The 27,795-nt window shown below is 43.3% G+C and overlaps 1 protein-coding gene across 2 annotated transcripts; it reads left to right on the top strand.

Annotated features, from left to right (window-relative positions):
• Positions 1–1,200: 1,200 nt before the first annotated feature.
• hsd17b12a (hydroxysteroid 17-beta dehydrogenase 12a) lies at positions 1,201–27,505 on the top strand. Of its 2 annotated transcripts, none has more exons than XM_021566111.3 (11): positions 1,201–1,788; positions 15,962–16,008; positions 16,630–16,705; positions 18,482–18,589; positions 19,834–19,898; positions 20,219–20,263; positions 20,976–21,010; positions 21,823–21,904; positions 24,271–24,336; positions 24,737–24,886; positions 25,785–27,505. In XM_021566111.3, exons 1-11 carry the CDS (start codon positions 1,611–1,613, stop codon positions 25,938–25,940), a joined length of 1,008 nt encoding a protein of 335 aa, XP_021421786.1. In that variant the 5' UTR covers positions 1,201–1,610; the 3' UTR covers positions 25,941–27,505. The 2 variants fall into 2 exon arrangements, with proteins under 2 accessions (XP_021421786.1, XP_090058915.1); XM_090202789.1 differs by lacking the exon at positions 1,201–1,788 and adding an exon at positions 9,199–9,530.
• The last annotated feature ends 290 nt before the right edge of the window (positions 27,506–27,795 follow it).

Below are 27,795 nucleotides of genomic sequence, written 5' to 3'. Positions count from 1 at the left end.
TTCCGTCTGGATTACAAGCTAATGCATTTAACATAAAAAATGGCCAACTCTCCCGAGTCGTGACATCCCTCCAAGGAGACGCATATTCTCTCAACAATCCTGTTCGAGTCGTGTGGTTCACAAATGTACAGTGCGATGGAATAAAGTGTTAAGACATCCACTGACTGTCTCTGTGTTTATGTAAGGGGAAACACTTTTTTCACCCCGTTAATCACACAGCCTCCCATCTCTTCCGTGTTTGGGAAATGTACTATGGCAAAGAATTTCTATTATATTGACAAGATAATCGAGTGACCGCACTAACAATGGAGATACATGTCCTGAAAGATGGAAGGCAAGCTGGAGGCGAGATCATGTGGGACTATTCTATCCATTGAGAGGGCAGATATCGCTTGTGAACAACAGGTACTACTCCGATATAAAGGCTTTCCCCAAAGTTGCCGAAATGCCACGCGTGTCCACTTATATCAGTGCATTCATAACAACCTGACAATTACAAAACTTATATTCAATCAAATAAGCCTCATGCAGCAAATTAGCAGATATATTGTTTGTTGACCAAATTCGGCACTCTCTCATTGACCTCCATACAAATGTTCCTCACTTCGTGGTCTTATTTTCGTGTACAGATTTTGGATGGAGTAAACAATCTCGCTTCGTTTCGTCTTCTCTGACTAGGGTAAACGGTCTCGCGAATCGTGAGAATAGAATTAAATGGCCATATGGGGTTTGTAGTTTTTTGGGGGGACAGGTGCTCTTGTGCTCATAAAATGTAAGCAAAAAAAAAAAACGGGCGCATGTGTTTGTTCTGTTTTAGGGCGCATATAAGCGTTAATCAGTGTGGTGTGTCCCATCACTTGTTGTAATTGTCAATATAATGGTACCAGGGTGCTTAAAATGGGTGAATGAGTCATGTTTAGAAGGGTGCGAACTGATTTCGTAATCGAATGACGTCTTTCCCAAAACTCTCCGGGAGGCGGGTGGATAGATTATTGTTCCACCAATCGGAGCATCCTTCCATTCATAAAGTGGTGTGGGCAGTTTTTTTTGGAACGCGTGGGTTTGGAGGGTTTCATAATCCTGACTAAACCTGAAAAACCTGTTACAACAGGAACCAATGAAAGGCTCGGAAGAGAAGTTTCCGTATTGTACGCCCAATCGCTCCTCACCTAGGACCACATTTGAGCCACCCTGCTTCATAAAGAACACTGGGCACATTTGTTTTGCATGGCCCTGTGCCTCGGGGGAATGGAGACCATTGGAGACCAGTGGAATGGTCTATAATGTACATACTACGTTTACCCGGAGCACCGGGACATGGAAAACGAATGCGCCCAATGCATGAATGGGAATGGAGTCTTGCGGATTGGCATGTAAATTCACCAAAGGGTGGGCAGTTTCTATTGTTAGACAGTTGTTGTAACCAATCACGAGCAGAGGTGGGTTTGCAGGCAGGCTATAGAGTAGGTGGTGGGTGTGTGTTTAAATCAGGATAGACTAGTGTTGTGGGAGTGTGATGCTACAACCTCCTTATAAAGGGATTCGCACGTTGTGCCTTGAAATTAGAGCACATTGCCTAAATTTGAGGTCTCCACAGAAAAACAGCTGTCATGTATTCGTTGAACGTGGAGGACATGCTTCCTGTGGCCGAGACGCCACTCTTCTGGGTCGGAGCATTCACCGTGGCCTCACTGTCTTTGTGGGTGCTCCACCGACTCCTCCAAGGTTTTCGGATTTGGGTCTGGGGAAATGGCCAGTTGCTCTCGCCGAAACTGGGCAAATGGGCAGGTGAGTTGGTCACATGGATTCCTTACGACAAAAAGTCACGAAGGCTGCTCAAGAAGCCTTGAGCTCGACAAGAACATTTTAAAAAATTAGGATATTTACTCCAACTTTATTATACATCAACGAAAATACTGCATTCTCATCATATTTGACGTATCGCCGACTTTAGAAAGTTAAGTTGTGTATCAGGACTATCGCGTAAACGCCCTAACATGTTAACAAGATCACGCTTATTGGCTTTCCAGTGTGCAACAGCCGCACTTCAGCACCCATGACTGAAGTTCCAGAACCCGAACCAGCATTGTTTTTCGCCGTCCATTCGAAAGGATGATGTCCAGTACAGATAAACCACAAACCAAATTCCGCAGGTTGTGCGCTCATTTAGAGATAGGTAATATGTGGGTGAAAATTCATCCAGCGGCACAGTGAACGACATTAGCCCATCCACCTGATATGCCCAATTAAGACGTGACCTATATTTGGATTTACCCCAAATATAGATTCCTCTCTGTAATGTTAACATTTTCATAGTTTATTCAACAGTTTATAATAAACCCCAGGCTATATTTTGGTCATGCGTGCATTGTTGCCATATGTTTTTTGTTTACGCAATTAATAGGCTACCTAAAATGGGTTATCAAATGGATTGATCTTAATTTTTCGATATTCTTATCTGATTAGCTTGAAATTGATTTGAGTTTCCCACATTCTAAGCAGCCAGCTGTATTTGGTCAAACTCGTATCCTGTGTTTTTCAAGTTTATTTTTGTTCAAACTAGGGGCTTCTGTCGCCGTCCTGGTCAAATAAGAGTATATTCGCTGTTAAGACATTTTAGGATCGTGCCTTTGCATAATGTGGAGCCTAGTCTCGTTGAAATAGCCTTGGCCTATCTTGACCCAGTTATCCAGTCTTGTCTTTCGAGAATACTGCTGCGTCTAGAGCAAAAGCTCGTTCTCGTCTTGCTGCGCAATTTGCCGAGCGCCCCCCATACCATCCTCTACGTTCTCTTATCCAAAACGATGACAGTGTATTGTTTTTAAAGCTACGCTTTTATCTCTGCATCATGACCTACGTTTGTCTAAAGTTGTTTCTGGGTTTGGATGGCTTTGTTTATTTGGTTTAAAATGAATGTCATGTGCGTTAGATGAAGGATTCCAACATGTGTCGCATTGGTGGAATGCTTATTGAATGCGTAATGGCATAGTTTGATGTTCTCTTGGTTTATATGCGTCGGGATACCAGTGTACATCGGCGCTCTAGCTATGTGATCGGTCATTGCCTTGTCATAGATTGCGACACGTTCCCAAAATCATGTCTTGGCGCTCACGTTGAATGGTCGCTTGAATGTAACCATTTATATAACCCTTGCAGCCCATATCCGAATTTATTGTTGCATATTCTGAGGTTCGGCATGCTGCTAGCCCACTTCGGCATGCTGCTAGCCCACATCACTATATACAAATGTTATAATTCATAATTTCTGACTGATAATTGGATTTCATGTTTTTTGTGGGATGCTATTTTTGTTTAAAGTGCTACCGTGGTATTTTTTGTTCTTGTGAAATATGCATGCCTCACCCTGAAACCAACAGTCATAGGAATACCAGTCTGACTTGTCTCTTCTCACATTAATTTCCAATGTCAGTCCCTAGAGTATGCACAGCGGTTGGAGGTGACAATGCCCCAGGGTATGGGGAAACTGGTTCCTGATCCTGAAGCACAGGTCTGGCAGCCAGGTTGCACCACGCATGCATGCTCGCTCACTCTCAAGTCACTTTACAGCCTCTTCTCTTATAGCCTGATCCCACATCTGTTTGTGCTCTCTTGCCAACTCATATGGTCATTGTTTAAACCACACCAACAGATCTTGGACCAGGTTTCTCAGACATAAGTCCTGGACTAAAAAGGTGTATGCATACACTTTTGTAAATTATGTATTCACACTTAGGTTAATTATGTGGACACCCCTTCAAATGAGTGGATTTGGCTATTTCAGCCACACCCTCTTCTGACAGGTGTATAAAATTGAGCACACAGCCATGCAATCTCCATAGACAAACATTGACAGTAGAATAGCCTTACTGAAGAGCTCAGTGACTTTAACATAGCACTGTCTTAGGATGCCACCTTTCCAACAAGTCAGTTTGTCACATTTCTGCCCTGCTAGAGCTACCCCGGTCAAACTGTAAGTGCTGTTATTGTGAAGTGGAAACGTCTAGGAGCAACAACGGCTCAGTTGCGACGTGGTAGGCCACAAGCTCACAGAACGGGACCGTCACATTTTGGATATGCCATGTCTTGCAATATGCAGACAGCTGGCTTAAAAGTACATTTACAAAAACACGATTTTCAATTGCACACTTGTTGTCCAGGACTAGGCTTAATCTGGTTCTGGGATACAGGCCCGAGCGTATTACTAAAAGGTCACCAGTGAAGAAATTCATTAAAGAAAGGAGACGTTCTCAAATCTCCATTCTGTTTTATGCCCCCTTTTTCAACCTTCATATGTGTCGTGCTGTAGCCTGCCAGTACATTGGCTACATCTCTTGTGCACATACTTGATTTACGAGCTACGCAAGAATTTCACTGGCGTTCCTTTGGATGCTCCAGTGAGGCTGTCGTGTTCCCTGAGTGGAGGGGACTCCTGGTGGTAGGTTTGGAGTCATACACCCTGCCTGACTCAAGGAGGCATCCCCTCTTGTTCTCCTGCCTTATCCATCGTCTGTAAAAGACTAAAGCTCTTGCTTAACGATAACCTCTTATGTGGTATGCAGTGTCCTCCAATAGTTACACAATTCAAGTGATCTACGCATATATAAGTAACAGATTTATATCCAAAAATGTGATGTTGTGGTTCGGGGAAAAATGAATAGTTGAGGCTGTTTTAGAAATGACCAACATATTCTGTAGGATGAATATACTTTTCATAGAGCTCAGCGATCCCTACTTTATTTTATTTTATGTGAAACATAAAGAAGTTATTTCTAGACTCGACTGGTCTGTCTTGTAGAAATTCTCCGCACCTCTTCATTAGTTCACAGAGCAGCACATCTTGCTTAAGGATACCAGTGTGTTGCAGATGATATACAGAAGCTTCTAATTCCTTTTTTAGAGGCATGGATCAAACCAACGAGTAAGATTTTAGGGGGGGGGGGGGGGGGGGTTTGCCTCTGTAAATCTAACTGAACGGATGACGCTACGGTGTAGGAGACTTTGAAAGGTTATTCTTAGGATGTGGCTCCTGAAAAGGTCATTGCCATTGGATTCAACATTAGGGCCACTAGGTTCTCTGTGGTGTGTTTCATCCGTTGATAGGCAGAGACTTCCCACAGGGCATATGACATGGAACTTGTCACAACCTCTAGCTCGTCTTTTCCCTTTTTCTTATCCCTTATCGCTGAATTAGTTTATTCAGCGATTGGAACTGTTGCATATTATGAGGGATGGGTGTAGCCATTCAGGAGTTAGTGTCAGCGTGACATGGAAGACTGGTCAGTTGTTCCGAAATGTAAAGGACCCTTTTTACTTTGGTTATGACTGTTATGGCAACAGCCTAAGGATGTGTGGAAATTCGTATTTTGATAAAGGGGAAAGTTGTTGGCAAGTGACATGTCAAAAGGTTTTCAGTTGGTGTACTTGTCATGAATAGGCGCTGTGTTTCATTCATTGTAAGGAACATGCACATCCAGTCAAGTTTGGACACCTACTCATTCAAGGGTTTTTGTTCTCTAAATTGTAGAATAATAGCGGAGACATCAACTATGAAATACTACATGATTCCATGCGCTAACTAAAAAAAGTGTTAAACAAATCAAAATATATTTTAGATTCTTCAATGTAGCCACCCTTTGCCTTTGACAGCTTTACACACTCTTGGCATACTCTCAACCAGCTTCACCTGGAATGCTTTTCCAACAGTCTTGATGGAGTTCCCACATGCTGAGCCCTTATTGGCTGCTTTTTCTTTACGCTGCAGTCCAACTCATCCCAAACCATCTCAATTGGGTTGAGGTCGGGGGATTGTGGAGGCCAGGTCATCTGATAAAGCACTCCATCACTCTCCTTCTTGGTCAAATAGCCCTTAAACAGCCTGGAGTTGTTGGGTCATTGTCCTATAGTCCCACTAGGCGTAAACCAGATTGGATGGCGTATCACTGCAGAATGCTGTGGTAGCCATGCTGGTTAAGTGTCTTGAGTTCTAAATAAATCACAGACCGTGTCACCAGCAAAGCACCATCACACCAGCAAAGCTCTAGGCTTCACAGTGGGAACCACACATGTGGATATCATCTGTTCACCTACTCTGCGTCTCACAAAGCCATGGCAGTTGGAACCAAAAATCTCAAATTTAGACTACTCAGACCAAAGGATGCATTTCCACCAGTCTTATGTCCATTGCTTGCATTTCTTGGCCCAAGCAAGTCTCCTTCTTGGTGTCTTGTCGCAGTGGGTTCTTTGCAGAAATGTGACCATTTGGGGGCGGCACACTAGTGGTTAGTGTTGGACTAGTAAACAAAAGGTTGCAAGATCAAATCCCCGAGCTGACAAGGTAAAAATCTGTCTTGCTGCCCCTGAACAAGACAGTTAATGATGGCCTAGGAACCCTCTGTTCCTAGGCCATCATTGTAAATAAGAATTTGTCCTTAACTGACTTGCCTAGTTAAATAAAGGTTTAAAAAAATAAATGAAGGCCTGATTCATGCCTCTTAACAGTTTGTCTGTTACTTGAACTCTGTAAAGCATTTATTTGGGCTGCAATTTCTGAGGCTGGTAACTAATGAACTTATCCTCCCGCAGCAGAGGTAACTGTGTTCCTTTCCTGTGGCGGTCCTCATGAGAGCCAGTTTCATCAAAGCGCTTGCTTATTTTTGCGCCTGCACTTGAAGAAACGTTCAAAATTCTTAATTTTCCTAATTTTCTGGATTGACTAACTTTAATGTCTTGACGTAATGATGGATTGTCGTTTCTCTTTGCTTATTTGAGCTGTTCTTGCCATAATATGGACTTGGTCTTTAACCAAATAGGGCTATCTTCTGTATACCACCCCTACCTTGTCACAACACAACTGATTGGCTGAAATGCGTTAAGAAGGAAAAATTCAAGGGTGCAAAGCTGTCGTCAAGGCAAAGGGTGGCTACTTTTGAAGAATATAAAATATATTTTTGTCTTACACTTGTTCCATATGTTTTGATGTGCTCACTATTCTACAATGTAAAAAAAAAAAAAAAAAAACTTATTGAGCAGGTGTCAACTTTTGGCTGGTAATGTATGTGAATGAAATGTGCCGGTCACTGAGGAAGGGTCAGCAGCTCCATCTATGCTTGTGAATGTGCTTCCCCCTAGTGTTATAAATGCGAGGGGTGGATGGTTGGAGACTGAGGGAGAGCAGCGTTGCGTTTCATGTGACGAACACGCGCTGAGACACGTGCTGCAGCCGGGGCTGCTGGGTAGAGAAAGCTGTAGCTCTTAATTTCAAGCCCCTGTCACTCCTTCCCTAGCCAGCCTTTCTCATCTCCTCTTGTTCTATCCCTCTCTTCCCATCAATTTCGCATTCATTTCTTGCCCTCTGCGAGCCCCCCACTTCTCGCTCCACTGTCACGACTCGTGTTACTTTATTTGTTAGAAAAGGAAGTTCATCGGTTTCTTTATAAAATATATTTTTATATATCCCATGTTTGCACTTAATCTCAAAAAGAAATGCTATCAAACACATACTGCTATTCCAGTCCACTTGCTCAGACCAGTCGGTATGTGTATGAATGAGGCTGGTGTAAACCTGCTGTTTTCAAATTCCTTTTGTTTAATGCCAGTTTTTTTTTTTTTTTTTTTTCTCCCGGCAGGTAGCCTAGTGGTTAGAGCGTTGGACTAGTAACTGGAAGGTTGCAAAATCGAATCCCCGAGCTGACAAGGTTCAGGGGCAGAACGAGAGATTTTTACAAGGCAGTTAACCCACTTCCTAGGCCATCATTGAAAATAAGAATTTGTTAACTGACTTGCCTAGTTAAATTGGGCTAAAATAAATTCCACCTTTTTTATTTTAGTAATGGGTGGTGTTGGTGCTTAGGGGCACAGGTGCATGAAATACATTTCATAAAGTTAGAGCCCACCTTAGCAGTATAGTTGTAATGGGGTGAATTGAATACTATTCACTGCATAGAACTGCACAAGGTTCTTGTTGATTTTGGTAGTGCAACATGCCCAGAACTAGAGTCCATCAGTGCATTTGCATGCACAACACAATGTGATACCACCTGTGATTGTATTGCATCATAAATTAACTTCGTTAAAGCCTAGGCTCTTTCAGTTGAGTTCTTGGGTTTTGTAATAGGTACATCTCTAGGCAGTAACTCTGAACCCTAACCCAATTCTCCTCTTGCAAAGACTTCCTATGATGTCTTGGTTGTCTGAGAAACTTGTGTAGATTTGCTCAGCGTTGACGGAAAGATTTAAATACCTGCATTGACGTTGTGAAGCTCTACAGTTGAGTTTGGGTTATTGATTACCTTTTTGGCAAAAGTGCTAACTGCAGAGCTTTACACACTGTTGACGAGGAGTATTGTCTCCACTATGTTTGATAACCAAGACCTTATTGGAAGAGTATGTAAGATGGGAATTGGGTTAGGGTTCAAGTGAAGCAAGGGTTGTGTCCCAAATGGCACTACATGGGCTCTGATCTCTCGGACTCTGTCTGAGCAGCATAACGCTGTCCTACTGGGTTTTCCTGCTGTCTCCTGTTGAGGCGTCTGAAATCTCTCTAGTGCACTCTGGAACCCCTCTGCAGAAAAACCTGCTAAATCTAGACTTTTTAAAGTTGTAGTTTGTCTTGCAGATAAGGTTAGGTAACATTAACATACGTTCATCTAAATCTAGACAACTACAATTTCAAGTGTAGACTTTCATGCAATGTGCCGCCGTAGTTATTTACAATTGTAGTGCTCTACAGTTGTATTACTGCACTGTTGGAGCTACGAACGCAAGCATTTTGCTACACCCGCAATAACATATGCTAAATATGTGTATGTGACCAATACAATTTTATTTGTATGATTGGCAGGTGCCACAGGAGGTAATGTGACATTGTAATGGACAACTGTTGCAGATGACAGGGATTCATCATGGAGGCTCCTCAGGGGAGGACCATCCTCAGTGAATTTCATAAAAATGGAAACACATTGAAGTGAATATATTTAGAATAGTTTTATCTAAAGGATAACATATGACCAAATTGATTAAAGCACACTGTTTTGCAATGGAGGTCTACAGTAGCCTCAACAGCACTCTGTAGGGTAGCACCATGGTGTAGCCGGAGGACAGCTAGCATCCGTCCTCTGGGTACATTGACTAAAATACAAAACGTAGGAGGCTCTTGCGCCTCACCCCCCTTCCGTAGACTTACACAGTAATTATGACAGGATGGGGGATGTCCTCCGGAAGTTCAGAGCTCTTGCAGCATGACCTGACATGTCCTCCACCCAATCAAAGGATCAGTGAATTAATCTACTACTGAAAGCGTAAGCTACAGCTAGCTAGCATTGCATAAAATGTGATAAGTAGTTGACTCAAAGACAATAGTTCAACAGTTTCAACAAATAGGTTTCTTAAATAGAAATGCAAGTTTCTTTTATTTTTTCAGTTTCACTTAGCTAGCAAATGAATGCAACTGGCTAGTTTAGTGGCTCAAATAGAGGGATGCTATATTAGCTAGCTGACTATCCAACACAATACTGGAACTCTTCCAAGTCAAGGTAAGCTTTTGGTTGTATTAATTTGTTGCCACCTGGGCGTGCTAGTAACTGCATGATTGTAGCGTGTTTACTAACGCTTTAGTTCTACAAGCTATGTTGACTAGGACGTTACTTTAGCTAATATGGTGACAACGATCTAGGCTGTGTAGCGGTTATTTGGTTTTGATTGGAAAGGCTTTTTTGCCTGGTCACATACAGCTGATGTGTTGTACATTGAAGTCCACAAACAAAGGGAAAATGTGAGGCTAGAATGAATACAACGTGGCTGCTATGATCAAGGGTGTGTTCATTCTACTGATTCTGTTTTTTTTTTTTTTTTTTTTTTTCCTTAAATGTAAAATGAAACGGATAAAAAAAATAGAATATCTTGTTTGCCACTGGACTAATGATTACAAGCTAGCTAGCTGTCAGTCTCGCACAAGGTTAATCTAGACCTGTGTGCACCTACGTTGCAAATGTTCATTAATAGGCTAGGTTATCGCAACCTTATGATGGGTATAGGGAACATTTTGAGTATCATGTAGTAGCCTAAACCTATCGATGTTACATTGAACTGGGTGACTGGAATATGAATGAGTCATCCAACATGCTGTAATGGACATAAGGCCATGCTCATGAGAAAAATAATCGTCCTATCGCTCATCCTAAACTCCACTGACCGCCACTGGGATTCATAGTTACACTGTTGTAAAGGAAAGCCTGTTCTGGTCATCAAATTCATATCTGCGACAGTTTATTACCCATTGAGATGGAAGGAATTAATTTCTTTATTTTTTTTTTAGTAAGTTATCTCAACTTTTTCTTCATATGAAGAAAAATAACAAGCCTGTGACTGGGAGGCAATTTTTACACTGTACTCAAATATAGACGCTATATTTGGTCGTGGGCGGCTCGAAGTAGACTTATTTTTGCTCTCGGCTCATAAAGCAGTAGCTGTCGACTTTTTTTTTTGCCCACGTGACTTGCTGCTTTTCTTGCTATTTAAAGCAACTTGTTTTGAGGTGGGTGAAGGCAGGGATGGCGGTCGCGTTGGGTTTTCTACTGCAGCCCGCCTCCCTACCACACACCTTTCTCTGACAGGGAAGGGCTGGCTCGTTGATAGGAGGGACAGGGGTACGACAAATGACTTAACCGCTCCCGAGGAAAGGAGGGGCAACACGAGGACCGCATCCTCTCCACGAATGTTAATTGGGGCTTTAGTGAGGGATAGAGATCCACTTTTAGTTTGGCAACCATTTTGATTTGCGCAGTTTTTCTGGAGCTACAGCGCTATATTATATACAGCCATTAACGGTGCTGCAATAGGATGCTGAAATAAGCATGATTGCTCCAATGCCGTTCTGTATTTTCTTTTGGGATGCATTGCAGAGTAGACCCCGTTTTTAGCCATAACGGGTGTGTTTCCCCCCTCCCCTGTCCATTCCTTCCTTGTTGGTATTCAGGTGCTGCGGCAGGCAGGCGAGAACCAGACGAGGCTGCGCTCGGCTCCTCGCTGCTATTTTTAACTCGTGCTCCTTTTTTTAGCCCTCAATATGAATATTGAGCAGGCGACAGGCAGGGGCAGCTCCACTGTGCCTCTGAGGTGGGAACGTCGATATGCAGCAACTACGTGATGTGTAGCGCCGAGTGCAATTTAAGCCCCCCCTCCACCAGGGGATAACTTAACCAAAATGGCATTGAAAATGTGTTATTGTCGTAAATGTTTAGAGATGTGAGTGACACATTTGAGCCTCTGAGACGTTCTACACTGAACACAATATCAACGCAACATGTTTAGTGTTGGTTCCATGTTTTTAATGAGCTGAAAAAAAAGAAGCATGATCATTACCTTGTGCTGGGGAAAATAAAAGGCCACTCTAAAATGTGTCATTTTGTCACAAAGTGTGCAATTGGTATGCTGACTGCAGGGATGTCCACCATAACTTTTGCCAGAGGATTTAATGGTTAATTATCTACCATAAGTTGCCTTCAACCTCGTTTTTAAAGAATTTGGCAGCATGTCCAACCGGCCTCCACTACAGACCAAGTGTAACCAGGGGGTGCTGAGGACTTTCTGTCTGTAATAAAGCCCTTTTGTGGGTAGAAATTAAAATTCTGATTTGCTGTGCCTGGCTCCCAAGTGGTCTGCAGCCCTGCCCCAGTCATGTGAAATCCATAGATTAGTGCCTAATTTTAAGTTGCCTGAGTTCATATAAAAAGGAAAATAACTCGGTCAACTTTTAGAATTGGAATAAAACAAATTCAACAGTAAAAAGGTGCCCATGGACAAAGACCCCCCCCCCCCCCCCACATCTTTTGTTAGGTACGTCAGTCGCTGTGGTGTCACTTGTGTGCCTGCTCGCGTAGCTCCTTCCTGTGTGCAGCCGTCACTGACCGTAATGCTCCACTCACGTGAGGGTAATTTTAAAATCCTGCTCTGTGTGAATTTAACAATGGGGAAATTTGGACACTATGTTCCTTTCTGGGTCTAATGTGTGGAAATGTTGACTGAATGGGTGATGTGTTTTAATATTTATTTTAAAATATATATATATATATATATACATACATACATGCATACATACAGTGCCTTGCGAAAGTATTCGGCCCCCTTAAGTTAATACTTTGTAGCGCCACCTTTTGCTGCGATTACAGCTGTAAGTCGCTTGGGGTATGTCTATCAGTTTTGCACATCGAGAGACTGAAATGTTTTCCCATTCCTCCTTGCAAAACAGCTCGAGCTCAGTGAGGTTGGATGGAGAGCATTTGTGAACAGCAGTTTTCAGTTCTTTCCACAGATTCGATTGGATTCAGGTCTGGACTTTGACTTGGCCATTCTAACACCTGGATATGTTTATTTTTGAACCATTCCATTGTAGATTTTGCTTTGTTTTGGATCATTGTCTTGTTGGAAGACAAATCTCCGTCCCAGTCTCAGGTCTTTTGCAGACTCCATCAGGATTTCTTCCAGAATGGTCCTGTATTTGGCTCCATCCATCTTCCCATCAATTTTAACCATCTTCCCTGTCCCTGCTGAAGAAAAGCAGGCCCAAACCATGATGCTGCCACCACCATGTTTGACAGTGGGGATGGTGTGTTCAGGGTGATGAGCTGTGTTGCTTTTACGCCAAACATAACGTTTTGCATTGTTGCCAAAAAGTTCAATTTTGGTTTCATCTGACCAGAGCACCTTCTTCCACATGTTTGGCGCTACAAAGTATTAACTTAAGGGGGCTGAATAATTTTGCACGCCCAATTTTTCAGTTTTTGATTTGTTAAAAAAGTTTGAAATATCCAATAAATGTCGTTCCACTTCATGATTGTGTCCCACTTGTTGTTGATTCTTCACAAAAAAAAATACAGTTTTATATCTTTGTTTGAAGCCTGAAATGTGGCAAAAGGTCGCAAAGTTCAAGGGGGCCGAATACTTTCGCAAGGCACTGTGTATATATATATATGTTTATATAATTTAAAAAAAAAATTTTCCAGGATCTTAACAGATTTGAGTTGAATCTATTTAATTTAGTTTCTGTTACATAGAGTATTTTGGTTGGCATGAGTAAATGCAAGTCTTAACATTGGTTGTCCATTGTAGATGTAGCGCACAACACAATGGGGGTGACGGGGATGTCAAGTCTGTGGCTGCATATGATATATTCCCTATATAGTAAACTACGTTTGAGTCCTATTTTGGGCCCTGGTCGAAAAGTAGTGCACTTCATATGGAATAATGATCCTGACGTGCCACCTATACACTGCGGGTGCCATGAATTACGATATCCACTTGCCCAAAAAATGTTATTTGTCCTTCTCTCATCCTTGCCAAAATGAGTTTGAGGGTACATGGTTCTCTTCTGATATGAGGGAGCGGTGTAGCCCTTCAGGAGTTACAGAAGGGAGGCGTGAAGCGGCTACATTTCATTCTGAGCTGCAAAACCATCGGACTAACTTGAATCAGCAATGGTCTTTTACATTATTCTTTTTTTTTTGTGGAGGTGGAATCGGGGTTCAAAACCCAATTCATATTCCCATCGTCTCCTCTCTCCTCTTCACTGTTCTTGTAGGCAGATGGCGTGGTATGCGACCAATGGCACTTCCTCCTCCCTCCCACTCACCCTGTGTCTTCTAGTCCCACATGAAGGCACTACATTCCGGCGACCATGAAAACCCGCAGTGGCGAAAGTGCAAGCGGTAATGCACTTGAGTGTACATACACTACTCATCCCCTGACAGGTGGAGAGAGAAACATGTGCCCTACAGTTCCTGTGGGATTCCATAGGCATTTAACTTCTAGTGCGTTGCATACCCTTTGTTCCACATGTTAATATCTCTGTGGAATGTGGTCGGTGCAGATTCAGAACCGCTCCTACCCCCCCCCCCCCCCCATTCCGTTCTCTTTTTCTGTCCATCTGGTTTTGTTGGTTCATCCAAACAATTCATGGGACTGTATGGTCGTTGTTCCCCGAAAGAGAATGTGTTGCGGAGTTGGGTGTATGTGCTCTGAACTTTGGGTCAAGTCTCAGGTGAAGCAGGGCGGGGGAGGAAGTTCAAGGAGTCCTTGAGTGCAGGAACTTCCAGTCCTGACAACACTGCCCTTGTCATAATGAACCTAATGCGGTTGCGTTCACAAAACGATGTGCGACCATTTAACAAACCGCAGATGAAATTACATGTGCAATTTGTGTAGGCATCATGCACTCTCCTGGTGTATTCCTAATCTGGCATAGATCTCACGACCAACTGCGTGGTTCACTATCTAGCATACAGCTCCTCTGTTGCTCATGTACAGAAGCTCACTATGGCATATCTCTTGAGAGATGTTGGTATACTGTCATCTTTAGCCTGGCCATACTCTGCATGTAGCCCCTTGTACAGGGGAGTGTACCGTCTCAGCCTGATGCGACAGTCAGTTGCCCATTGAGGCTTTTCTGCCAAGAAGCGTTTCATTCTTAAGATGGGCGGGGGGAAAAAACAATCTGCTTCTCTCTCCACTTTTGACTGCGCTCTCTTTCTTCTCCCTCCTTTCACTCGTTATTTTCCTCTCTGTTTCTATTTTTAGCCACCCCCAGGATCCCTGTCCTCCCTCCCCTCCTTTCTCTTGTGCTCCTTGTTCGTCATCATTCCTCCCCTCCCTCTCCTTGTTTCCCCCTCCAGCTTTGTGCCAGAGAATGGCTACTACCTGTCTGAATCTTTTCATCAACCCTGGGTTGGTTCCTCTGTGCTATTTCATAGTGCACAATGGTTTGTGCTGGGGGTATAGTACGTATTGGTGCCCACTTAGCTTCCCACCCTAAAAATCCTGTATTTGGGTGCTTTGGTTAGTGTTAGCAAGAGGGGTGTGTGTGAGACTGACGATTGTTCAGGCATGGAATAGGGGTGATGGGCAGAAGGCTGGCTAAAAATAGCTGTATGTCTTGACAAAGTGAGCTGAGAATGACAGGGACATCTGTCCGGACTCCTTGTACCTCCACTGTCTAGTCTCTTGCAACCACTTTGAATGGAACTCTCTTCAGCCAACTGTAAAAGAGCATTGTCGAGAGGCCTTGTTTTAAAAATGTAGTTTTAGCTTAATGGTTACATTTAGACTTATGTTTTTATTCGGTACCACATGATAATGGACGAACAAGGTTGTTGGGTGCGTCTCAGCTGGTTTTTGTCATTTATTTTTTACTGTTTGCTATCCGGTCACCCGTGAAGGCTACAGTACTATGTAAACTGTTGCTGTTTGCATCCCCCAAAGAAGCAGTCTGACCAGAAATGAAGGCGTGTCATAATTTCGGTTAAGACAAGAATTTTCTCTGCAATTAGTTTCTTTGAAAGCCTTGACACTTGTGTGTTTATGTTGGACCCCCAATATATTGTATATTCCCCACTACATGTTAGCGTTATACACTGTTATATAGTGACTTGGAGCTAGGCTGCAATTTTTTTAAAAACGGAACCTATTCATAGGTTGCACGTCTGTCACTTTGTTGCGTTATGAAATTTCTCAAGCTGCCCTCGATGGCACCAAAGTGGTGATCGCCTCTGTCCAGAATAACTGTCTGAATTCCACTATAGTGCCTGGAAATACGATGACATTGCCAAAGTAGTCATATATTTAGTAGGAAACGACTTTGCCAGCAGCATGTGAACTCTACTTGAGACTGATGGAAATGTTGTCACTAGCTAGCAAAGTTTGTCAAAAATAGCTAGCAATGCTAACATTGGTTAGCTAAAATCTGGTGGCCTCCCCTCAATCTTAGCTAGCTAACGTCATCTGGTGACATCAATTTGTTTTCCTCTTTTTTGAATGGCATTGTATTTCCAAACCACTGTAATGCACTTTGGACCATCTTCATCAGCTCTCATTGACGATGTATGTTGACTGCTCAGTCGAGGCATCGGTCCAAAACGACTGTACGAAACATGCAACCATGAGTACTGATTATTATTATTTTTTTTTTCTTCAGTTGTGACGGGAGCCACAGACGGCATCGGTAAAGTCTATGCGGAGGAGGTGAGTTTCCTGCATGACCCCTTTATTTAATTTCCTCCATTGGAAAATCTTTGTGACGCACAGGCCATGGTAGGGAGGGCTCTTCCAGGTCTATTGTTTTAAAATGATTTTTGCACCACCCACACTTGTTTTTTCTGTCCTTGTGGGGACCTAAAATTTCCAGTCCAAATCCTATTTTCCCTTACACCTGACCTTAATTGTAACCCTCACACTAAACCTAACCCCTAAGCTAAAAATAGCCTTTGTCCTTCTGGGAAATGTTCCCACCCGGGAATAATTTCTTGTTTTACTATCCTTGTGGGGACGTTGAGGGATTTCCCGTCTCCACGAGGATGGAAGAACAAGAGCGGTGGTAACAAGGCTACCACTGAGCTCCTCACGCCGTTCCTTGTTGAGTTGGAGCAGCCTTGTCAATGGGCCATGCATGTGTTCAGAGCAGTAGTGAAGGCTCGGTCAAGAACGTAGTTGGCCGAGGCAACTGTGACATGGTTCAATAGGAATCAAATTAGTCTCCATTTTAAAAAAAAAGAATCGTAGAGTTCCCTGGTTCAATATCGTCTTCAGTGATTTGTGGTGTACTGTTCGTCTAATCATCCCATCTTTTTTGCTCCCCTTTCTCAGCTCGCTCGTAAAGGGTTCGCCATGATTCTCATCAGTCGCTCCCAGGACAAGCTGGATGATGTCGCCAGGCAGCTTGGTAAGTGGGCAGCAGGTAGCCTAGTGGTTAGTGCGTGGGACTCGTAAACGAAAGGTTGCAAGTTCAAACCCCCGAGCTGACAAGGTAAAAATCTGTATTTCTGCCCCTGAACTAGGCAGTTAACCTACTGTTCCTAGGCCGATATATATTTTTTCTTAACGGACTTGCCTAGTTAAATAAAGGTGTTAAAAGCAAAAGGTGTGACCCTTTCTGTCTGTCGGACATGCTAATTGATGGAGTATAGTGTGTGCCTCGTCAGCCAACTCTCTACGTCTGCTGATGTACCAAATATGGCCACTGTAAAAAGCTTCCCCAGCCCTCTCTAAAAGGCAAGCCTGTGTATGTCATTACAGGACACTGGGATGTGCACACGCACCTCCGTGAAAGCCTGGAAGTTGAGGATGTCCATATGGGCAGGCCTGCCTTGACTCATGTCTGTCCCCATTCCCTTAGCCCTTCACTCATCCATCAATCAAATGTATTTATAAAGCCCTTCTTACATCAGCTGATATCTCAAAGTGCTGTACAGAAACCCAGCCTAAAACCCCAAACAGCAAGCAATGCAGGTGTAGAAGCACGGCGGCTCGGAAAAACTCCCTAGAAAGGCAGGAACCTAGGAAGAAACCTAGAGCGGAACCAGGCTATGAGGGGTGGCCAGTCCTCTTTTGGTTGTGCTGGGTGGAGCCCTTATCTTCCCTTTTGGGGTGTGAAGTTGGCTGTATATTTAGTTGATCTGAAGACCCTCAAATTCTCAGTGCTGTGCAATTTTGTTTCTCAGGTGCCGTATATTAACTGTATAAAGGATACCGGCACACTGACTAAAGGCGAGATTTCATTTTAAATGACCAAAATTGTTTGGTTGCGTAAGTCAGTGGTCTCGTTTCCTCACTGCGTTTGAATGAATGCTCCTTTTATTTTGGAAAATGGCACCCTAATCTTAGACATTCTGGCCTTACGATAATGCAACCGTAAAAGCGACTGGATTCTGGTCCCCTAAGCCTTCACCTTGGGTGCAATGTCCCCTGTCGTGCTGACGATTCAGAGTGGGCTGATGGGTTGTCACGTGCAGGGTTCAAGGTTCCAAACCGCTGGCACTCCTCCCCCTCAATCAGCAATCAGCCTGGCAACTTAACCCCACCCCCCCAAATCTGGCATCCCCAATCACTGTGCCAACAAACGATCCCTTTTCTGTACCTCTAGTCACCTTTTTTTCTTCAATTGGCTCACAATGAACCTGGTAACCCAAACCTATTTAATCTGGCAGTCTCAATCCCCATAACAAACCCTGTGACTAATTCCAACTCTTTTCCCCCTTAGTCCAGGATATGAAAAAAAAGAATGTTACGCGCTAAATATAGCTTCATGAATAGGGTGTGTCGGTTCATGGGGACATTCCAGCCCAGCCTTGTATCTCTCCACTAGACTTCTCTACTCTCTTGTGGAAATTTCAACCCTATCCAGCAGTGGTAACGCTTGCCTGCGTATCCCTCCGAGTGGCACATCCTGGGATTTCTTTTCCCCTCTTGGAACTTACCGGGTTGCCCATCAGACAAACAAGTTTTATACATGCTAATTGCAGCAGGCATATCGATGGAAGGAGAGCGTCGGGCGTTTTCAGGTTTTATTAGTGGGTACGCGGCGCCCTCTCCTGTTTGAGAAGTTGTCTTTTTACTGCTCATTTTTCAATGGAATTTTTGGTGTTGAAAAGGGTACCATCTGTTTTTTATGGGGTGACTGCTGAGTGTGATTATCTTTTTATTTGCCTCCTGTCCACAGAGACGCAGTACAAGGTGGAGACCAAGACAATCGCCGTGGACTTTGGCCTATCGGACATCTACCCCAAGATCGAGGCTGGACTGGCTGGACTGGAGATCGGAGTCCTGGGTAGGTGTTCCTTTGGTCTGGCCTTCGTCGCCGTGTGGCTGTGTATACCCCTTGTCCCCACACTACACTATCCTCTCTTTACACTGAGTGTACAAAACATTAGGAACACCTTCCTAATATTGAGTTGCACTTCCCTTTTGCCCTCGGAACAGCCTCAATTTGTCCGGGTATGGACTCTACAAGGTGTCTCAAGCTTTCCGTAGGTATGCTGGCCCATGTTGACTCCAATGCTTCCAACAGTTGGGTGGTGGTCCGTTCTTGACACACAGGAAACTGAGCGTACCATACCCCAACTGAGCGTACCATACCCCGTTCAAAGGCAATAAAATATTTTGTCATGCACATTCACCCTCTGAATGGCAGACATGCACAATCCATGTCTCAAGGCTTTGAAATCCTTATTTAGCCTGTCTCCTCCCCTTTATCTACACTGAAGTGGATTTAACAGGTGACATCAATTAGGGATCATGGCTTTCACCTGGTCAGTCTGTCATGGAAAGAGCAGGTGTTCCTAATGTTTTGTACATTTCACCCACAAACAAATGATTTATTTAACTAGTCAAGTCTGTTAAGAACATTCTTATTTACAATGACATCCTTCCCCTGCCAAGGCCATACTGTCATCGGTCTCAACAATGAGAAACTACACTTGCTTGTACACACTATTGCCATTGAGCTTTTATTTGTCCATAATCGTGCAGAAGTGTGTAAAATTCTGTCAGTTTTTTTTTTTTTAAAGTACATTTCCAGAACACTGACAACGTGTTGTGGAATGCATGTTAGCGTTTTGCTTGACACCTCAACACATGCCATAGTCAGTCTTGAGTTCTAACCCTGGAGTTACCTAGGAGACATGAAGCCAAAGCAGTATGAGTGGTATGCAATTGGGGCAGTGTCGTCATTTACAATTAGCCGCCTACTACTGTCATTTTAATTACCTCAGGCGTTTTTATTAGGATGTGTTCGTACAGAAAGTGATGCCTGTCCACATTCTTGGTGTGTGACTCACATTCAGGTAATTCTTTGAGGGCATATAAGTTCATGTGCTGCTTGGCTTGCTCTTCCAGTTTTTAAGGTGTGGTTATATGCCCCGTTAAAAAAAAAATGTATATTTCTTTAAATGAAATGCCTGGCTCTCCGAGGTCCTGTTGCCACCTGGTGGTTCGGAAGTGTAACGTCATCAGTTAGAATTCTTATTTGCAGTAACAATGGCCTCGTTGGCTTCTATTTTTTTTATTCTGCAGTGAATAATGTGGGGATATCCTATCCCTACCCTGAGTACTTCCTGCATATTCCTGACCTGGACAATGTGAGTTTTTCTGGAGTTAATTCTGTGTAGTTGAGGGACATGTTACTTGAGACTTCTTCGAAACCAATTGAGTGTCAATTAGGCTGTGTTTTACACAGGCAGCCAAATTCAGTAATTAATACAATTACTAATTGTTCTTTTGAACAATTAGATCATCGTTTTACTTTTAACCAGTAATTGGGCAAAATATCAATATTAAACAGGGCTGCCTGTTTAACATTGCTAAAGTTCCTAGCTGTACTTTATGTGTAGCAAGCACTTGCATTTGGAGTTAAGAGGGGAAGAGTAGGTGTCAAAGATCCTTGTTCTTTTTCTTCTAGTTCATCACCAACATGATCAATGTCAACATGACCTCCGTTTGCCAGGTAAGAGTTCTCTTGCTTCTGTAGCAGTTCTGTGTGTATAAATCTATACCACGGGGCAGCTATGCATGTCTATACCATAGATATTCATCTAGTTTTTCAGCTATTTTATTTTTAGTGCACAGGTTGTGTGCACCTTGTCAGTCTGCGGCAAAGTTCAGGGAGTTTAGTGTTACAATGTGTCAACCGTACAGTGGCGCAGGTGGCATGTCGATGGGCGTCCATCTTTCACGCTTCCTCTTCATCCTCTTTCCTCTCTGCCACTGTTGCTGCCGTGCTACCTGTGGTTCCCAGAGCAACGGTGAACTACACCAACACTGTCTGTGTTCACCACCCACGCACCACCACTTCTTCCCCCGATTTCTCTCGTTCCTTCTCTCGCTCGCCCTTGCTTCCTACGCGGCTGAAATGTACCAGTGTGCTATACATCTCCCATAATGCCGCTGGGTGGAATCTGTAGCGGTAATGTGAACTTCCTCGCTGGTCCTGTGTGACTTCATTCCCTTGCCATTTCAGTATTTTATTTTAAAAAATGAAACAATGTATAGGTTGTGTTAGCATCTATCGAAATGGAAATTTGTCTTGAAGTTGAATATTTACATATAATGGTGTCCTGTTTGACTTATTTCATGTGTGATTCCTGACCATGCTGTTTTGTCAGGTAATCGAACTGTTTGCTCAGGAGTTCACCTTTCTTTCCCTGCTCCCTTTTCAGATGACTCGTCTAGTTCTACCCAGAATGGTGGAGAGGTGAGTTTGTTTTTCTTTAAGTGCTATTGCCACATTATAAATGAACAATAACTTTTTATTCATTTTGATGCTATTGATAGTCTGTTCAAGTGTGTCTGACTGGTCGAAAAAGGTTGTCTCGGATGTAAATCATAAAAAAAGGGGTTTACACGCTCATCCACATGACAAAGCTGTGCTGCACTGTAAAACTACAAACACTAAATCAAATCCTTTGTAGACAATTTTATTTTGGGTACCAGTCTGTTCAGCTATCATCCCACTGCTTGCTGTTCCTTTTCCATAAAGGAACAGGCCGGCACCAAGGCTGTCCTAACGCTGGAACTTACATCAGAAAAGCCTAAATGTTCTCCATTTTTATTTTTTAGAATGACCATGAAATGAAGACATGGGCTTCAAATGTTCAGGACATGAGTTCAACAGTGTTATACAGAGGATGCCTTTCTACCCTGCTTCTTTCTATCCCTTTGTTCCCCGATCTGACCAGCTGCTTTTCAATTCACACAAAGTGCACCCTCTTCCGATTGGCTCTGACGAATCACATGGGCTCTCTGCGCCAATGGGAAGGCGGGGCACATTTGGTGCCGTGAGGGGCAAACCAACCCCTTTTTCACTACATCACTGCAGCAACCGGAGTGCTAAATGCGTAAGCAAGCCGCTGCCATGGCAACCCGCACAGCGACTATGATTAGTGTGTATGGCAGTCTACAGTGGCACTAGGCTGCTTGTACTCTTGTGATGGACAGGAGGCTCTTTTGGCACTCCATGGCAGGAAAAAACAACTTCTAATTCCCTTTTGGTTTTTGTGGTTTCAGGTCCAAAGGTGTGGTCCTCAACATCTCCTCTGCCAGTGGCATGTACCCTGTCCCTCTTCTGACTGTGTACTCCTCTTCCAAGGCAAGTGCCAGTCTTAGACCTCCACACACGTTTACACCTTAAATGCACACACTTTGTATACATTGCATCCTTTAACTGCACAACTGCTAGTCAATGTCTGAGTATGCCTTTCTGTCCCCTACCACTGATTTCAGTTTGTCTTCACACTGATTTGGTGGAACAGCTTCAGTAACATGTCTGCTGACTTCAGACTCTGTGGCAGCAGATATGGTACAGCACTGATGAAGGCAAAGCTGAAACTTATGCTTTAAAAATTTTATTTTTTATTTTTTACATAGCACTTCGCTCTTTCGAGGATGGATTCAGTTCCTGTTTTTGCATCTTGGGCCTCCTTAGGTTATTCCTTTTTTTTTAAATGGTTTTGAGTGCCAGTACTTTTTGAACTCTACAGATTCTCTCTCCCATGCGCCGGCTGCCTTCCTCTCTAGCCTGACCTCAAACTCTAATACTAGCTATCTAGGCACCAGATATAACCCCCCACCCCCCAAAAATTGTCTCCCTGTGGCTCACCCTGGTTAAATGGCCACGCTCGTGCTTTAAAAAGTAACTCAGAAACGCTGAATGTAAATGGAAGACCTGCTAACTTCCAAGTATTCTGAGCTAATTAAGGATCTGAGAAGTTACGTTGTTGCTGTTGAAGAGGCAAGGGTGAACTACTTCGCTGCCCTGCTCTGAGTACTTCCAAAATCCAATTCTGTGGAAGACGATTGTGTCTTACACACAACAATGACATGCCTGCATCCCCGGATCTCTTCAAACTGTTTTTGAGTCTTTACAGAAAAGATAAGATCCTATATTGACAGTAGCTGGGCCCCATAGTGTTTCTGGTCAGGAGGCACTTGAGACAACTACCCTGACTGTCTACTGCTTCCTTTGTGCTCCTTTGCGCATATCCGTTGAGTCCCTCCTTGATACTGAAGACCTGCCCCTTGGGTGTGATCACTACTAGACCACTAGAGGTTATGACTTTTGTCCCCAGCATTCTGTCTATTGTAAATAGCTCCCTGACCTCTGGCTCCTTTCCAGACTATTTTAGAACTGCTCTGGTCCGACCTCTCCTTAATTAAAATGCCCAGTTTCCCCCCCCACCCTCTTCCATGAATAATTATAGACTCCTCTCTTAGCTTCCTTATTTATCCAAGATGTTAGTTGTTTTTCAAGCAATTTGAGTATGAAGTCAGGCTTCCGCTCACGTCCTAGCACGGAAACGGCTTTATTGGAAGTCCGTAATAATGACCCGTCTCTGCCGGTAGATGCTCTCTTCTAGTTCTTTCGGATCTCTGTGCTGTGTTTGACATTATTGATCATAACGTCCTTGTTGACCAGCTGGAGAGGTGGGTGTGACTCTCTCGTGTTGCTCTAGACTGGTCCGGGTCCTGCTTTTTAACCTCTAAGAAATATAGGTAAAGTCTGACTGATTTGGAGGAAGTTATGCATGTTTTTATTTCCTCACGCCTAGATTACTGTAAATCTTTGTGTACCCATCTGTCAGAAATCCCTCCACCCAGTTATTTCACAATGCTGCAGTACTGCTTTCATCTGGCACCAGGAAATGTGACATCACACTTAAAAAAAATAATAACATTTTTTTTAGCTGCTTTACACTGGCTGCCAGTCACTTTCTCTTTTTTTTGTGTTGTATAAAAATGAAGTTTAAGGCTAGATTTGGTTTAGCCCCAACCTACATTGCTGAACTTCTCTCCCGTAGGAGCCAAAACGTAGCCTGAGGTCCCCTGGTAAAAGCACTGACCGTTCCAAAGTCTAGGTTAAAAACAAAAAGGAGACCGGGCATTTTCCATTTGGGTCCCTAGACTTTGGAATGGTCTCCCAGAGGTGGTCAGGCTTGCACATTTTAGTGCAAATCCGCCCTGGAAACACCCTGTTTTCTATAGATTTTAATTGGTACTACTCCTTTTGTTTTTTCTCTCTTTTGTTATTTTTTTATTTAATGATGTGAAGCACTTTGTTACTTGTATAGAAAAGCACAATACAAATGGTGTTATTGGTGCCCATCACAGGAGGCTGCTGAGGGGAGGACGGCTTATAATGTCCAGAACTGAGCGAATGGCATCAATCACGGGAGCAATGTGTTTTGACGTATTTGATACTATTCCGCTCCAGCTGTTACCACAAGCCTGTCCTCCCCAATTAAGGTGCCACCAACCTCCTGTGGTGCCCATCCTCATACTGCAGGCCTATTTTCCATAGTAGGATTTGTTACATATAGAAACGATGGCAAAGCTGTGTTAACCAAAAAAAAAATATATATATATATATTTTTTTTAATCCCAGTCTTAGTTACAGTAGGGGAAGCACTTTCTCTCGTAGGTGGTAATGGTCAGTATTTCTTGTTCGCTCCTTTTTAGGCTTTTGTGGACTTCTTCTCCCGGGGACTTCAGGAGGAGTATAAGGCAAAGGGAATCATTGTCCAGGTGAGTACTTATCCTGTTCACCTGGGCCACACTCAGCAGGACACAATGTTGGCCACCATTCTGATACTTGTATTATGTAAATAAAATTTTAAAAACGAACCTGCTTCTCTGGCATTTTATCTGCGAAGTTCAGCAATGTTTTGTGTGCTGAACACGGTCCTGTTCGCTACTAGTTGCTTTCCAGTTCGTGTGACACGTGACAGTTCCACAAAGGTCAGCTAGTATGGCTTCTTCCTGACTGCTCTTCAGCACAGAACCGTACTGTCATGCCTCTATTTTTGTGGCTTACGCTACAAGGCTGTTCTTTGTTTACACCGGTGTCACTCGTCTCTTTAACGTGGCTACATTTGCTGTGGTTTTTATACATAGCTTAAAAATTAAACAAACTTCTGTTCTCCAGAGCGTGCTGCCCTTCTTTGTGGCGACCAAGATGACCCGTATCAGGAAGCCCACCTTGGACAAGCCCACCCCGGAGCGCTATGTGGCTGCTGAGCTGACAACCATCGGACTGCAGGACCAGACCAACGGCTACTTCCCCCACGCAGTCATGGTACGGCTCCACCGCTCATCTCCCGGTTTTTGTTTGATAACTTTGAAAACAAAAATGTCTTGTTGGACAAATCCAGGGGTGTATTCACTAGGAAGTAAATGGTAAACCAAATGGAACAAAACCTGGAGGGACTTACCTGAATTTGTCCAATAAGTTACAGAACGTTTTGCCACTGTTTGCGATGGTCTTCATCTCCTAAGGGCGTTTTCACACAATTCAAATCCAAGCTAGACTTCAAACAGGGGGGGGGGGGGGGGGGGGGGAGAAATGCGTAATCAAAACCACGTGTCGATGCAGGTCATTTGTTTATTGGACAAATGTTATCAAGTTAAAAATCGGTTTACAGTAGGATCACTTGTGTCCTAAACTTCATATATTCGCTTTGGTCTTCCAGCGACATGCAGGAGAAACCGGCGCAATAGCCGTTAAAACTGCGACGTGTCCCCGTCTCCCCTAATCTGCATCGGATGCGCTCATAAATGTTCTGCTACGCACAATGTTTCAGAGATCCCGAGTTATGACGCTGCATGCATTTCATCAAATGCTTGCCGTCAAAACAACCAATGGTAAATGTGCAACTCGGGGAAAATAACCAATGTTTGGTCCGGACTGTGTTCTCACCTGCAGCGAACTGCATACCCAAGGGGGTAACCGCACCAGAGTTCTGGAAAAACCACATCAAACCAATTTGGTGTGTAAGACCCCTAACTGAGTACACCCCACGTAGCCCCTCCCTTTTCAGTCGTTGTTCCTCCGTTTGGTGCCGAACTTTCCGTTTTAGAAATGTGGTGTGTAGACTTGACCTATTTTATATATTTTTGTTTGTCATGTAGAAGCGACCAGTTCCGCATCACTGAATAGTGAATAACCTCTGACCTTTTTGTCCATGTGTCCTCAGGGCTGGTTGACCACTGTCCTGGTGCCCATTAACCTGGTCATTTACTTTGGGGCAAGGATGAACCGAGCCCAGCGTACTGGCTACCTGAAGAGGAGAAAGCTGAGGGAGCTGGCCAACCAGAGTAACGGGAAGAGTGACAGGCTGAAGAGCGAATAAGAACCCCCCCCCCCCCCCCCATATAACAGAACGGAAGCTGACCATAGAACTACCATACAACCACTCTGACTAGCCCTGACTCTGTCCATTAGTTAGTAATGTCGAATGATTCACGGGTGTGTTTTTGAGGATCTTTTTGTATGTTGACGCTAACGGATTTCTTCCTTGGAGCCCATATTGCCGCCACATGACACGTCCTTTTGAATGAAGTGGTTCAGCGACAACGTCTCTAACCAAAACGGCAGCTCTAACAGTGGCTGCGACAAAAATACATACTCTGCTCTCAGCACAGGGAATAGTTATTTTTCTATGTGACAAAAAATGATTGTAGAGAAGAACCTTGAAAGGCCAAGTGCAGTCAAATGTGTTTTTTTTGTGGGTTTTTTTCTTGTTTTATATTCGTTTCCACACTGAGGATGGAATAATACTGTGAAATTGTGTTAATGAAAATGCCCTTTTAGTGTAAATGCTGTTTGAAAAGACCGCCTGAACTTCAGCATCATTTGGTGGTATGGAGTTGTGGTCTTCTATGTCACCATGCAGTAAATTAGTTAATAGACCAATAAGAAAGCATCCCAAACCTTTCTGCCAATAACCGCTAATTTTCAGTCCCTTCCTCGCTCTGACTACTCCCAGACAGTCCTAGCAAAATCCTTGCTTGAGCAATTGCCCTATACTATTTTTGGTTATTTTTGACCATTTTTTAATTAACAATCACAATTTACTTGTTACCCAAAACATATTTGATATTGAGAAACATCTTCATTGGACCTTTAAACAGGGTGATTTTCGTTGACTCTGCTGTTGTAAGCAGAATGGTGGCGGGCCAAATTTAGTTTTTTTTTATATATATATATTTTTATACATGTACGTAAAACCAAGCCGCAGGCACATCTTCAGGTACTTCGCACAGTGAAGTGCAGTTTACGCATTGGCTGTGCCTGAAGTTTACAAGCGATCACTCTATTTACGTTTTTTGTGTATTTAAAAAAAAAAAAAAAAAATGGGGATTTGTTGCACTGATCTATTTCTCTTTTTTCCAGTTGTCTGAACTTTAAGTTTTTTTTTCTTCTGTTTTTCTCAATGTCATTCTTATCCACATGCCTTCCAGCTCATGCTGGCATTGATCACGTCCAATGAGAGGGAGTCTTGCACATTGAAGGCTTTATATGGAGCTGTGAATGCGCTAAATGATAGTAGTTCTATTGCAAGCTAATGCTATACAATTGCCGTACAGGCTCAGACTACTGCCAAAGATTGTATACTATATATTGTGCACAATAGCCTTTGCAGTGGTGAGGGACTTCAACAACATGCACAACTGTTTTCTGTTTGTCTAGGTGGTGTTCTATGTTTGACTTGGATCTCTGTATGACTTGTTCTGACCAATGTCCAGACTTTAACCATGGTGCCTTATGAAGATTTCTCAGGTGTGAAACTAGACCAGTTTATCAGGAATTTTGGAATTGCAATGTACTGTTACTCTTGCTGCTTTGCACCTGTACGAGTTAATCTGAACTTTCTACTTGAGAAATTCTGTACAATAAAGAATGCGGTCTGTTTTATTTCCTCTCTGACTTGCTTTCTGAATATTAATGAACAAGAACTATGCTGTTTAAAAAAAATTAAATAAAGAGAATTCAATGTCAGCTGTTCCTTAATGGTGTCATGACGTTGGCCTGGGGGTAGGTTTGACAGTCAAAAACCCACCCCTTTTCCTCTCTACCCTACTGATGTTACATTTGCAAAAACCTTGGTTAACATAGAGATTCTGGGAACATCAGAAGGTGGGGGGAAATGAACTATATTCTGGTAATCCAACCAATTGAACATATGCGGTGGTACTTAATGAATA

This window comes from Oncorhynchus mykiss, chromosome 2 (assembly GCF_057628025.1).
Source record: "Oncorhynchus mykiss isolate SJ-2025 chromosome 2, ASM5762802v1, whole genome shotgun sequence".
In the NCBI taxonomy this organism is placed as follows: domain Eukaryota; kingdom Metazoa; phylum Chordata; class Actinopteri; order Salmoniformes; family Salmonidae; genus Oncorhynchus; species Oncorhynchus mykiss.
The sequence above is the reverse complement of the archived record's forward strand: the minus strand, read 5'-3'. Positions and strand labels throughout refer to the sequence as shown.